The sequence below is a fragment of the Oncorhynchus masou genome, chromosome 24, assembly GCF_036934945.1.
Source record: "Oncorhynchus masou masou isolate Uvic2021 chromosome 24, UVic_Omas_1.1, whole genome shotgun sequence".
NCBI lineage: Eukaryota > Metazoa > Chordata > Actinopteri > Salmoniformes > Salmonidae > Oncorhynchus > Oncorhynchus masou.
In genome coordinates, this window is record NC_088235.1 from 82,645,870 (window position 1) to 82,658,795 (window position 12,926).

Below are 12,926 nucleotides of genomic sequence, written 5' to 3' on the forward strand. Positions count from 1 at the left end.
TGCCTGCCTGCCTCTGTCAGACAGAGAAGTGCTTTGTCCATGTCAGTCCCTCTTGGCTGTGGTGTCTGCGGTCTCTCTGTGTTCTTAGTCGCTCCCGTCCTCCCTCCCCCTCTACTTCCCTGACCCTCTACTTCCCTGACCCTTTCCATATCCGCTATTGACTATACTACACATTCCACCCGTGATCATACACACTTTTCACTCTTCTGACGTGAGAGGCGAGACCAAGCCAGCCTTTCTACTCAATAACAGTATCGCCAACTCTTGGACAGAATGAAACTTTGGACATGTTTTCTTTGAGCATAGCTGTTGTGAAATCTATTGGAATTTGATTAAATGTGTACAGGAGAGAGAGACCGGGACAGACAGAGCCGGAGGGAATGAGAGGGGTGTGTGGTTTTGGCTGGGATAAGAAAAGAGATGGTTGGTCAGAAATCTGGCTGAAGGACAGTGGGAGGAGGAACACATGATGTTCAGAAGTCTCTCAGAGGAACTGAAGCTCTCTTCGAGCCTATGCTTTGGTACGGTAAGTTGGGTTATTGATAACAGAGCAATGGTTTGGCTTTATCTTGGGCTCTGGGTGTTCTTGTTGGGGTGTAGCCCCTCACAGCTGCATGGGCAGGTTATTCTAGGTAAGGGGGAAGTGTGTGGAGGGGCAGTGGAGGGCCAGTGTGACACCAACCTCACATGTGTGTCTGTGAAGCCTGCTGACAAGGAGCAAACACCCAGTACTGGACTCTGCAGCCGTGAGTCTACCTGTTACTATTCCCAATATTATGTGTTCCATATTTGGACTTTTATTTATTTTATTCATGAGTGTATTTGAAAAGCAGTTAGATAAATAGTTATTTGCATTCTCTAGTGAACTCCACTTTGGCTATGACAATGGAATTGCAGTATTGTAACTAACTACAGAGGTGCGTGCAGTGCATCATACTGTCTATCGCCCACAGCTCCCCTTGCCCCAGGCTGTGTGCCATGCTCTGGAGTGCTGTGTCCCCATGCCAGGCGAGTCTGCCCTGGGGGACATGTCACTGAGCCGTGTGGCTGCTGCCCACAGTGTGCCCGTCAGATGGGCCAGGTGTGTGGAGGCCCCCACTGGGAGAAAGGCTACTGTGACAGAGACCTCACCTGCACCCTGTTCACCGGACGCAGCCCTGCCAGACCCCCACACACCGGCGTGTGCAAAGGTAAGAGGATTGGTTCTAACAAATGGGGCTTAAGAGGGTAGATTGAGGTAAGGCCCCTGTACAAATTTAAGCATTGCATAACAGCCACAGTGATGAAAGTGGTGCATGGTTGTGTATTATGTAACAGCTTACGTTTGTTAATGGGTGACTGTGTATGTTTGCCTATAACCTACTTAAACTACATATTCATTCATAATTATTACATATCTATGTATAAATCTGTTTTATCTATACATTGTCAGGACAGAACGGTGGTGTCGGGGGAGGGGTGTGTCTCTTAACACCTGGTCTCTAATATGAAGGAAGCCTCGAGTTTCTGCTCGCCAGAGTTAGAATACCTCATGATAAGCTGTAGCCTGTACTATTTACCAAGAGTTTATCTATATTTTGCTATCTATTTACCACCACAAACCGATGTTGGCACTAAGACCGCACTCAACGAGCTGTATAAGTACATAGGCAAACAAGAAAATGCTCATACAGTGGCAGCGCAGGGAAACTGAAATCTGTTTTACCTAATTTCTACCAGCATGTCACCTATGTAAGTAGAGACGAAAACATTCTAGATCACCTTTCCTCCACACACAGAGACGCATACAAAGCTCTCCCTCACCCTCCATTTAGCAAATCTGACCGTAACTCTATCCTCCTGATTCCTGCTTCCTGCTTACAAGCATAAACTCAAACAGGAAGTGGTCTGATGAAGCAGATGCTAAGCTACAGGACTGTTTCGATAGCACAGACTGGAATATGTTTTGGGATTAATCCAATGGCATTCAGGAGTTTACTACATCAGTCACCGCCTTCATTAATAAGTGCATCGATAACATTGTCCCCACAGTGACCGTACATAGATATCCCAACCAGAAGCCATGGATTACAGGCAACATCCGCACTGAGTTAAAGGCTAGATCTTCCACTTTCAAGGAGTGGAAGAAACGCTTATAAGAAATCCCGCTACGCCCTCCAATGAACCGTCAAACAGGCAAAGTGTCAATAAAGAATCCAATTACATCGACTCTGATGATCGTTGGATGTGGCAGGGCTTGCAAACTATCACGGATTACAAAGGGATACCCAGCCGCAAGCTGTCCAGACAAACTATATACCTTCTATGCTCGCGTCGTAGCTAGCAACACTGAACCATGCATGAGAGCACCAGCTGTTCCAGACGACTGTGTGATCACGCTCTCCGTAGCCGATGTGAGTAAGACCTTTAAACAGGTTAGCATTTACAAGGCCGCAGGACCAGATGGATTACCAGGATGTGTACTCAGAGCATGCGCTGGCAAGTGTCTTCACTAACATTTTCAACCTCTCCCTGGCCCAGTCTGTAACACCTACATATTTAAGCAGACCACCATAGGTTACCTTGGCATTCTTGGGCACAGGTACTATCTAAATGACTATCGCCCCGTAGCACTCGCATTTGTAGCCATGAAATGCTTTGAAAGGCAGGTCATCACCACCACCATCCCAGACACCCTGGACCCACTTCAATTCACATATCGCCCCAACAGATCCACAGATGACGCCATCTCTATTGCACTCCCTACTGCCCTTTCCAACCTGGACAAAAGGAACACCTACATGAGAATGCTGTTCATTGACTACAGCTCAGCATTTAACACCATAGTGCCCTCAACTCATCACTAAGCTAAGGACTCTGGGATTAAACACCTCGTCTGCAACTGGATCCTGGACTTCCTGACGGGCTGCCCCCAGGTGGTGAGGGTAGGCAACAACACATCTGCCACGTTGACAATCAACACGGGGGCCCCTCAGAGGTACGTGCTTAGTCGCCTCCAGTACTACCTGATCAACATCGAATGCGTGGTCGTGCACAACACCATCATTAAATTTACCGACGACACAGCGGTGGTAGGCCTGATCATCGACGACGATGAGACAACATGGCAGTGTGGTGCCCGGACAATAACCTCTCCCTCAATATCAGCAAGACAAAGAAGCTGATTGTGGACTACAGGAAATGGAGGGCTGAGTATGCCCCCCATCCACATAGACAGGGCTGTAGTGGAGCAGGTTGTGAGCTTCAAGTTCCTCGGTGTCCACATCCCTCAGGAATTATCATGGTCCACACACACCAACACAGTTGTGAAGAGGGCACGACAACACCTCTTCCCACTCAGGAGGCTGAAAGGTTTTGGCATGGGCCCTCAGATCCTCAAAGTTATACAGCTGCACAAGTGAGAGCATCTTGACAGGCTGCATCACCCCTTGGTATGACAACAGCTTGGCACCTGACCGCAAGTTGCCAAGCAGTGAGTGAGAAAGTTAGACGCACAAATATCAAACCCCCACAAAAAAATGCTAACCTCCCATGTTATTGGAATGTTGAGCAGTTAGCATGTCTTGGGGGTATGGTATTTGTGTCTAACCTTCTCACACATCATTATTCATGACTCATTCAGGTAGCATCCACATTAATGTATAAGTGGTTAGAAACATTATATTCTTATTTAGAATAAAAGTGACTCAAATTACACTGTACATTATTTACCATTCAATTATTTTGGGCACAAAATTATCTTGGTTGTGGTTGGGTATTAAAATTACACAACGAAAACCAACAGCAAATACATCCGACAAGTTTGTAGAGTCACAAGCTTGATGTAGTCATTGCCTGCTATGAATATGGGACCCAAATACTTTACTTTTTTACTACTTTACTACTAAGTGAAATTGTCCCAATACTTTTGGTCCTCTAAAACGGGGGAGACTATGCACAAAAAGTGCTATAATTTGTAAACCGTTCACCCGATATGGATGAAAATACCCTCAAAGATGACATTAAAGCTGATTTTAACCTCAGTCATTGTATAATTTCAAATCCAAAGTGCTGTAGTACAGCGCCAAAATTACAAAAAAACATTGCCACTGTCCCAATTCTTTTGGAGCTTACTGTATCTACCTCAATTACCTCATACCCCTGCATTGTTACCGTGTATATAGCCAAGTTATCGTAACTCATTTTGTATTTATTTATCAATTTATCTTTTTTTGTGTCTCTACATTGTTGGGAAGGGCCCGTATGTAAGCGTTTAACTATTTGTTTACGAAGCATGTCACAAATAAAATGGTATTTTATTTGACATATATTATAACAGATCTTCAAATAAAATGGTATCTTTCTCGTTACCTTATCCCAGTAATCTCACCCTTTCTGTGACTCTCCCCTGTCGTGTTCCAGTGTTACATGGGCATCAGGCAGACCCCCTGGCAGACCCCCTATGCCCCTGGATGTGGGGCTGCAACGTCAGGGCAGGGGCCTGTGACTGCTACTCCCTACAGACTTGCCACGCTGCCTTCTCCTATCACAGTTTGGACCAATGTCTCAAAACAATGAGAGGTGAGATACATAGACCTAGGCATCCATATATACGGACACACACATACTGATAAGGTTGGAAAGTACTGTAGCCTTTCAAAGTTTTGTAGAATAAGCTCCAGCTGTATGTGCTTTTGATGTTTTAGGCATATAATTGAAACTTGGCTATCGATTTTCCAGGGGATGAGCTCTGGAGTGAGAGGGACGAACAAGGGGAGCATACATGTGTGGAATGGGGCTGTGAGTTGCAGGGAAGCCAGTGTGTGTGTATGGAGAGGAGCTGCTACTCACCCACACCATTATTCTCTGAGGACACCTGTGAAAACATGCTGCGTGAGTTTCACCACAAAAATTATAACCAACTGCTGCAACACAATAGAGTAAATCGATATTTCGCAAACAATATGGTATTCAAAAACCAAAATGTGAACATCTATACATTAATCTCCGTTCCTCTTTCTCTCCACATCTCTACCTCAGAGAGAGCTCGCTGCAGCAATGTAAACTGCCCTGAGGTCCAAGTCCCTTCCTGCCCTGCTGATTCCTTCCTTACTGAGCCTTACATTCCTCATGGCCAATGCTGCCCCCTGGTGCCAGCTATCTGCACATGCAACTTCGATAAATGCCCGTTGGCACCCCCGACCTGTCCTCCTGGCCAGCAAGTCCACGGTGTGGAGAGCAAGGATGGTCTTCCAGGGGCTTGTTGCCACCAGTACCAGTGTGTGTAGGGTTAGGCACTGCTTAGGCAGCAAAGTTTGATGAGATGACAGACAAAGAGAGAGAAGGGGTAGATAGGCCAAAGGAAAGTGCCAGGACCTCAAACAGAGCTGGACTCGAAAGACAGGACTCCACTGGTTAATAGCTGATGGATTGCATGGATTGCATGGGCAATTTTATATGCATTATGTCTCACACATTGCCTACAGTTGTTATTTCTGAAATCATGGCATTAATCGTTTTTTTGGGCAACGTTGCCTAAATGTAACTAAAACCATTTAACTAAATTCTAATACATTCTAATACATCATTGATAATGGGTTGGGAGGAATAGGCTACTGTGCCCGTGGTAGGATACTGGATGTCATGTGCATATTTTCATAATAAAGGAAACAATATACCCCTCTATTCAAATGAAATGAGTCGTGATTTATATTTTATGCATCGTGGTCATTTTATTTAATCCCAGAGGCTATTCGATTATAATAAGTGAGGGAGTAACGCGGAACCTTTGAGGCATTCCTGTCTGGGATGGACGGTCCGATTTGAGCGACACCCAAAGCACTAGCGTTTCCGGCCAGCTCAGCGCGTCCGGAGTGTTGTGTTGTCAATCTAGCTACTGCCTGTCATTAGCCACTCACTTAGCGACACTGTGGCGATCACTAGTGGTGGACAATAACAAATTCAGTTCCAAAATGGTGCTGCTGACAATGATCGCTCGGTTGGCGGATGGACTGCCGCTTGCCGCCTCAATGCAGGAGGACGAACAGGTTCATATTTTATGGTTTTCCTAATGCCATGTATGTTAGCTTGAATTGATAGTGCTAGCTATCTATCGTCCCACCTACTATTGGCAAATCGTTTTTCCGCTAGTGTGCTACGTGTGCAATATGGACCTTGTCATCTATGCAGGCCTACTTTCTTCATAATAAAATCATATTATATGAGCTTGATTGTGTCTGACATTTAAATCCAGATGGACAGGCAGCTAATAATTGAATGGCCTAGCTACAGATGTGTTTATATTGTTGGTATCCGTTATTGGGAGTTAGAGGATAGGTACTGTTTGGTGTAGCTTGGCAATGCTTTCTTCGTCCTCGATACGTAGTAACAGGAGTCTCATAAAATGGCCATGTCCAGTTGCACGGGGTCCGTTCGAATTCAGAAAATGCACCTTTATTAAATTAAGTACTTTCTTTGCTACATTTAGTAATCCAACACTGCAATCTTGTCTATTTCAAGTCTTCTCTAATTGACCGAGACAGGTGGGTGTCTACCCCGAAGTGCCGCATGTCTTGATCAATGAGCGAAGACTTGAAATATACAAGATGGTGGTGTACACGTTGTTGGATTACTTAGACCCCCCCAAATTAATTATTTTAATAAAGGACGATTTTCTAACCTCAAACGTACCCCGTGCAACTGGACATGGCCATTTTGAGACTCCTGTTTCCACAACTCGAGGACGAAGACAGTGTCCCCAAGCTAAGGTTGGTCGAAAATGCTCTGCTACACCAAACAGTACCCATCATGTAATGTATACCAAAAATCTGAGGTTAAATCACATTATCTGGTGTAACAATCTCTAGCCGCTAATGGCCAGGCTTAGTCAGATCATGTGATACCGTATTCCAACATTCAAAATGTATCTCCTTTGGTTAATAAAGTAGGTCCATTGAGTAAATTCTGCTCAAGTTAATTTGCGATTTGTGACGGTCTACTGTACTCCCACAAATTGTTTATCAAAAACATCATTCATCCTTGTTATTTCCTTGTAGTTGTAGCAAATAAGGCAGCAATGTATTACCGAGTTGCTGTAGGCTACATGTGAGTCTTGCCACCTGCTGGAAGAACTCTAACATGTTTCCCTTGCTTTCCTAACTGCTCTCCCAAAGGGAAGTGAGAAGGTTGGTCTTTTCTCTGCACTGTAACCGATGCTTGGAAATCATACACATTGTTCCTGTCATGTGTTACTGTGTTTACCATACCCAGACCACCCGCTTCTTTGTTAATGATGTTTATACTGATCCCAATCATTGGTTCAGTGTCCTTGTAAATCTTCTTGGATGCTGAACCTCTTGCTCTGTCCTGTGTTTAGTTGGGTCGGGACCTGCAACAGTACCAGAGCCAGGCTAAACAACTGTTCAGGAAACTGAATGACCAGAGTCCCACACGTTGCACATTAGAGGCAGGATCCATGTCCTTTCAGTGAGTTCAAACCACACTCTCTTGACAAAACACTAGTCATAACACACCTTTCTCAAATGTTTTTTAAAGCGTAATGACTTGCACTAATAAGCAGGCATCCACTGACCGTTATGCATCCCAGACACTGACTCATGTTTCCCTTATGTTTCTCCCTCCAGCTACGTCATAGAAAAAGGAGTAGTTTACCTAGTGCTGTCTGAAGCAAGCTTTCCCAAAAAACTTGCCTTTGCTTACCTGGAAGACCTGCAGGCAGAGTTCCATGAACAGCACGGGAAGAAGATCCCCACTGTGTCCCGGCCGTACTCCTTCATTGAGTTTGGTGAGATTCAATGAAATATATCATTGTTAGAATCCCTACTAACAACCCAATGTTGATTTAATAGGAAACCCTAGCATTAAATTATGAATAAATATGCCATAAAGTCCTGTAACGTTCCCATGTCTCTTTTTATGGAGTTTTTCCCTCTGTCTACAGACACCTACATTCAGAAGACCAAGAAGTCCTACATAGACAGCCGAGCCCGTAGGAACCTGGGCAGCATCAACACAGAGCTGCAGGATGTCCAGAGGATCATGGTGGCCAACATTGAGGAAGTATTGCAACGAGGGGAGGCCTTGTCTGGTAATGTCTACTTCTTGTTCTTCCTTTACATAGATTTACAGTGATAATGGTTCATGTAGGTCGATGTATAACTGAAACACCTCTATTATACAAACCTTTTCTCCGATGTCTAACTAGGGCCGGGTTTATTTCATTAGCATAAATGCATATCATTGCAACAGAATGATAATAGGTAGAATGTAAATGTTAGGTAGAATTCACTAGATTCACTAATAAAAGGGAGTATCACTTCTGTTACATACTGTTCGTCAAGCTCTGACAAAGAATAGTGCTTCAGAGGAAGAGGAAGCAGATGCCATTCTCACTTGTGTTAAATGAGGATTTGTTCTGGTTTCTGTTCCCTCTGATCACCTGGATCCACTCCTATCACATCCAGCTCTGGACTCCAAGGCCAGTAATCTGTCCAGCCTGTCAAAGAAGTACAGAAGCGATGCCAAGTACCTGAACACTCGTTCCACCTATGCTAAGCTGGCCGCAGGCGGGGTCTTCTTCATTATGCTTATCGTCTACGTCCGCTTCTGGTGGCTCTGAGAGAGGGGAGGGGTTGGAGAAGAAGAGCTGGAAGAAGTTGAGCTCTGGTCTCACATTCTATCCAATATGGGATCCCTCCTTTTAACACAAGACTGTTGAAGACTTGTTTTTCCCAACTGTCTGTCCATATATCTATCAAGTAATTACATGTTATGTTTTATTAGCAATTAGGTAGTCATCCTGTAGTGGTTATACCTTGGAGTTGAAAGAGTGTGAGTATTGCATGTGAGAATGTGACAGAGGAAATGTTTGTTTTGTGCGTGTGTGTGTTTTACCAAATCCTGTATGATGACAAATCTTCTCTTATCAATTTAGTTGTGTATAGCAGTAAGAAAGAAAAATCTACATAGTTATATTTACCCAGAGGATATCATAAGGGCTTTGCTGTTAATAACACTACTATTATTATGTTGGCATTGTGGTTTGGTGGAGATTTCTTAATGGTTAACCTGCTGTTCTGGGGTGATCAATCACATTACATGTGATTATTGGCTGCAGAAATAATATTCCTCATTCACCTTCATCTTCACGCTGAAAGATTGGAACAGTTTAACACCAGACCAGACACATTCATCGGTTGATGTCTAAAGGGGGGCATCTTTTATTTTGTAAAAAGTTTACAGAAGTGAAGACACCATGTTAAAAAAAAAATCAGGATGAGAATTGTAGCTAGTTTATGTTATGAAGCTGGCTTATGCTAATCGGTGGCTGGATAGGGTAATGAATTTTAACTTCACTGTTTCGTCTGCTATAAATAAAATGATTTTCACTAAAGTATTGAATTTCTACTACAGAATGCAAACTTGGTAACAAGTCAAGATTCTTTGTTGTATCGTTCTATTGAAACACTTGTATTCCTGCTCTGTGCTTGGTCATGAACTTTGGACACAGCCAGTGGTAGTCCATGCATACCATCAGGTCAAAGTCAGACCTCTAAATACATAAGAGGAAGGTGTGTCATCAGCTGTGTTTCGTTCAAGTGTTTGTTTAAAAGAACCAGCAGCTACTGGTAGGCCTGGTTCATGCATCAGCTCATGCTATACCTATCCCAGCCAGCAGTTGGTGCCCTTTGCTTATGATAATGTTGCAAGTGAAAATGGCATTCCTTTGCAACTTGTACTGTTGCGGCGAAGACTAATGCACAAAATCTTAGGGTGATATTGGAAGAAGAATATAGACTGCTGCTTCCGGGGTAGAAAAAACAATCTACATACTTTTAGAAAGTGCTGAAGCCTGTTTCTGCTCACATAGTTTGAACAGGAAGTGGGCATAACAGAAATGAGAAGCAGCAGAGGGTAGCGTCAGTAGTAGCATGCAAAGCTAACCACAGGGCACAGGCTAACCTTTTCACCTCTCACCATACTCTCATCTTCAAGGGAAGTGTGTGTGTGTGTGACTGACCTAGCAGAGACAGTCTTTACAGGAAGGACACATCAGATACCGATGACACTTAATGGATTCAAAATGATAACGCAGCCTGTTACATCGCTGGAATCAGCCCATATGCTCAATGCTGTAAAACAATTTCATACTGTTGATGCCTCTTGTCAAATAACTCTCTTGCTAGTCAAATCACTCTGTCTTGTTGGAGGTGTGTTTGAATGGGTTCCTCAGGCCTTTGGCCATGGCTGAGAAGACCCTGATGAGAGTATTGGTTGGGCTCCTCCTTCAGCTGAAAGATGGATGAAGAAATGTCTTGAACTGAAGGCTCAGCACCATGAGGATCAATATGAGGGGCTAAAGACAGGAGAGGGTGGGGGGTAGACAGTGAAGGAATGAGAGCGATGTATTTATCATTGTTCCGTAGCAACTGCTATTTACATGTTCCTAACACACACCTAGACAAAACTCCAAATCTAGTTACAGTTGAGCTCTCAAATATTGTTAACGTGGCAATTTCCATCAGCAGAGGAAATATTGTCCTGGACTGACTGGCAGTTCTTGTGTCCTCTCTTGGAAAGCTAGCGGTTGAAACAGAAATAAATTACAAAGGGAGTATGTAAATAAATGTAACTCCTCCTAATCCCAAAGCCAACAATATAGTGTTGAATAGCACATGCCACTCTTGTATTTCTCTCATCATCCCCACATCAATAACACAACCTAATTGGAAAAAACAATAATCCATCTGATGTACCTTGAAGATCCTGAGTTTAGTCATTGGAAAACAAAGGAAAATCCTTCCTTTCTGCTGAGCCTCGATTCTCTGCAATTTATTTACGCCCCTGAAAACCTTGTGGATACGCAGGATTCATGGAGCAGCCGGACACAGAGCAGAACTCAGACAGGACTCGTCTGATGAGCTGCTGAGATGTAATGTCCGCTGACTATTGGGAGGGTCCATTTAGAACTGAGAGTAACACGAAGTACCTGAGATGCTGTGGTTCAACACACTATGGGATGGTCCTACCAGATCCAACCCCCATGATGAGGGGGGAATCAGAGATGGCAGCAAACAGTGCTTCACCGACTCCTCTGCAATGGTGTATAGGTCATCAGAGGAGGCAGTAAGGTATGAGAGAGGAGAGCTGCCCTGCCATCTCCTCATCGGCTCCTTGGACCAGTATTTAATCTCAAGAGCCAGCAGCCTTCTGTCCTCTGGGATAAGGCTCCACTCCTCAGGTTCACCCCCGTCTGGGTCACGATCTTAATGATCTTCAGGCACAGCATGGATAGCTGCTCGAACGTCAGCTTTAGCCAACAACAGTGTAGGGTTTTGTCAATATCTTAATTTTGTTTTGCCTCAGATGACACTCTATTCCCTATATAATGCACTACTTTTCACTAGAACCCTATCTAAAGAGACTTACGTTATTCTTCATGCCATGCTTGATCACTCTCCATTGGCTGGATAAAATATATATATATATATATACATATATATATATATATATTAGTTGGTGTTCACTGGTGTTAATGAAGTTACCGTGTCGCCAGATAGCCATTAGCTACAACAAGTGTCTATTCCCGTTAATAGTGATTACCGTGTACATGAGCCATTTGTTCTAGGCTTATGGTTAGAGTGAAGGGTACGGTTGAGGTTGTGTGTAGTGATTGCTGTTATTGTATTTGCGGTTAGTGAAAGACATGGGACGTACTCATCAGTTAGACTTCAACTTCTCAGGTAGTTGAGGAGGATTGGAACACAGCCTTTTGCTATGTTGAGAGAAGGCATTAGAGTCCTCTGAGCCTCTTTCTCCAGCGGCTCAGTGGTAGACCTCTGGTCCGTTTTAACCACACCTGGGTCCCTGAGAGGACTCTGGGTACCACACAGAGTTGAATATGGAGTAGAATCTTAAGTTATATGGCTCCCTCTCCTCGTCTTATTTCCTTCAACTGTACTGATTTGATAGCACTGGACAGGTGAAAGCATATCCAACATCACCATAATGCACTGAACACACCTCAGATCGGTAAAACTCGTTGTACAAAAGGCCTAGTCTCTGTGGGTTTTCACTCCTCCCTTGGACTTGATTGATGAATTACGGTCACTGATTAGTAAGGAAATCACCTAACCTGGTTGTCTACGTCTTTATTGAAAGGACAAACCAAAAACCAGCAGACACTAGACCCTCCATGAAATACGTTTGCAACCCTGGTCTAGACGATCCTATCTGCCAATCAGGGCTGAGTATGTAAATATATTTAAATTTGTATAAACACGCCCCACATGATCAGACAGCATTTCAATGGCAAAAGGCTGCTCAGGGAAATAAATAATAAAAAATATGTTGTTTTAATTAAACACACACAACACACAAAATGGTTTATTAGACATAGTGATAATTTAAAACTTTCAATGAATTATAATAATAAAAGAATATATACAGTTGAAGTCGGAAGTTTACATACACTTTAGCCAAATACATTTGAACTCAGTTTTTCACAATTCCTGACATTTAATCATAGTAAAAATTCCCTGTCTTCGGTCAGTTAGGATCACCACTTTATTTTAAGAATGTGAAATGTCAGAATAATAGTAGAGACAGATTTATTTCAGCTTTTATTTCTTTCATCACATCCCAGTGGGCCAGAAGTTTACATACACTCAATTAGTATTTGGTAGCATTGCCTTTAAATTGTTTAACTTGGGTCAAACTTTTTGCGTAGCCTTCCACAAGCTTCCCACAATAAATTGGGTGAATTTTGGCTGATTCCTCATTGGCTAAAGGTTTGTAGGCCTCCTTGCTTGCATACGCCTTTTCAGTTCTGCCTACAAATTTTCTATAGGATTGAGGTCAGGGCTTTGTGATGGCCACTCCAATACCTTGACTTTGTTGTCCTTAAGCGATTTTTCTACAACTTTGGA

The 12,926-nt window shown here is 43.4% G+C and overlaps 2 protein-coding genes across 3 annotated transcripts; both read left to right on the forward strand.

The window, feature by feature from the left end:
* The first annotated feature begins 199 nt into the window (after nucleotides 1-199).
* On the forward strand, nucleotides 200-5,664 carry LOC135512834 (cysteine-rich motor neuron 1 protein-like). 2 transcript variants are annotated; one of them, XM_064935263.1, is made up of 5 exons: nucleotides 200-526; nucleotides 954-1,190; nucleotides 4,402-4,560; nucleotides 4,720-4,872; nucleotides 5,020-5,664. In XM_064935263.1, exons 1-5 carry the CDS (start codon nucleotides 514-516, stop codon nucleotides 5,265-5,267), a joined length of 810 nt encoding a protein of 269 aa, XP_064791335.1. In that variant the 5' UTR covers nucleotides 200-513; the 3' UTR covers nucleotides 5,268-5,664. The 2 variants fall into 2 exon arrangements, with proteins under 2 accessions (XP_064791335.1, XP_064791334.1); XM_064935262.1 differs by having other exon boundaries at nucleotides 204-746.
* A 163-nt stretch (nucleotides 5,665-5,827) lies between these two features.
* sec22bb (SEC22 homolog B, vesicle trafficking protein b) lies at nucleotides 5,828-9,391 on the forward strand. The gene is made up of 5 exons (XM_064935269.1): nucleotides 5,828-6,026; nucleotides 7,355-7,464; nucleotides 7,623-7,783; nucleotides 7,940-8,086; nucleotides 8,463-9,391. Exons 1-5 carry the CDS (start codon nucleotides 5,952-5,954, stop codon nucleotides 8,615-8,617), a joined length of 648 nt encoding a protein of 215 aa, XP_064791341.1. The 5' UTR covers nucleotides 5,828-5,951; the 3' UTR covers nucleotides 8,618-9,391.
* Nucleotides 9,392-12,926: the final 3,535 nt, after the last annotated feature.

What these genes read in the sequence shown, in the direction of transcription:
- sec22bb (XM_064935269.1), top strand. Translation starts at nt 5,952, where the DNA reads ATGGTGCTGCTGACAATGATCGCTCGGTTGGCGGATGGACTGCCGCTT. An exon ending in GTACTCCTTCATTGAGTTTG is followed by an intron (nt 7,784 to 7,939) that starts GTGAGATTCAAT and finishes CTCTGTCTACAG; the next exon opens with ACACCTACATTCAGAAGACC. An exon ending in ACGAGGGGAGGCCTTGTCTG is followed by an intron (nt 8,087 to 8,462) that starts GTAATGTCTACT and finishes TATCACATCCAG; the next exon opens with CTCTGGACTCCAAGGCCAGT.
- LOC135512834 (XM_064935262.1), top strand. Translation starts at nt 467, where the DNA reads ATGATGTTCAGAAGTCTCTCAGAGGAACTGAAGCTCTCTTCGAGCCTA. An exon ending in ACACACCGGCGTGTGCAAAG is followed by an intron (nt 1,191 to 4,401) that starts GTAAGAGGATTG and finishes GTCGTGTTCCAG; the next exon opens with TGTTACATGGGCATCAGGCA. An exon ending in CACCTGTGAAAACATGCTGC is followed by an intron (nt 4,873 to 5,019) that starts GTGAGTTTCACC and finishes TCTCTACCTCAG; the next exon opens with AGAGAGCTCGCTGCAGCAAT.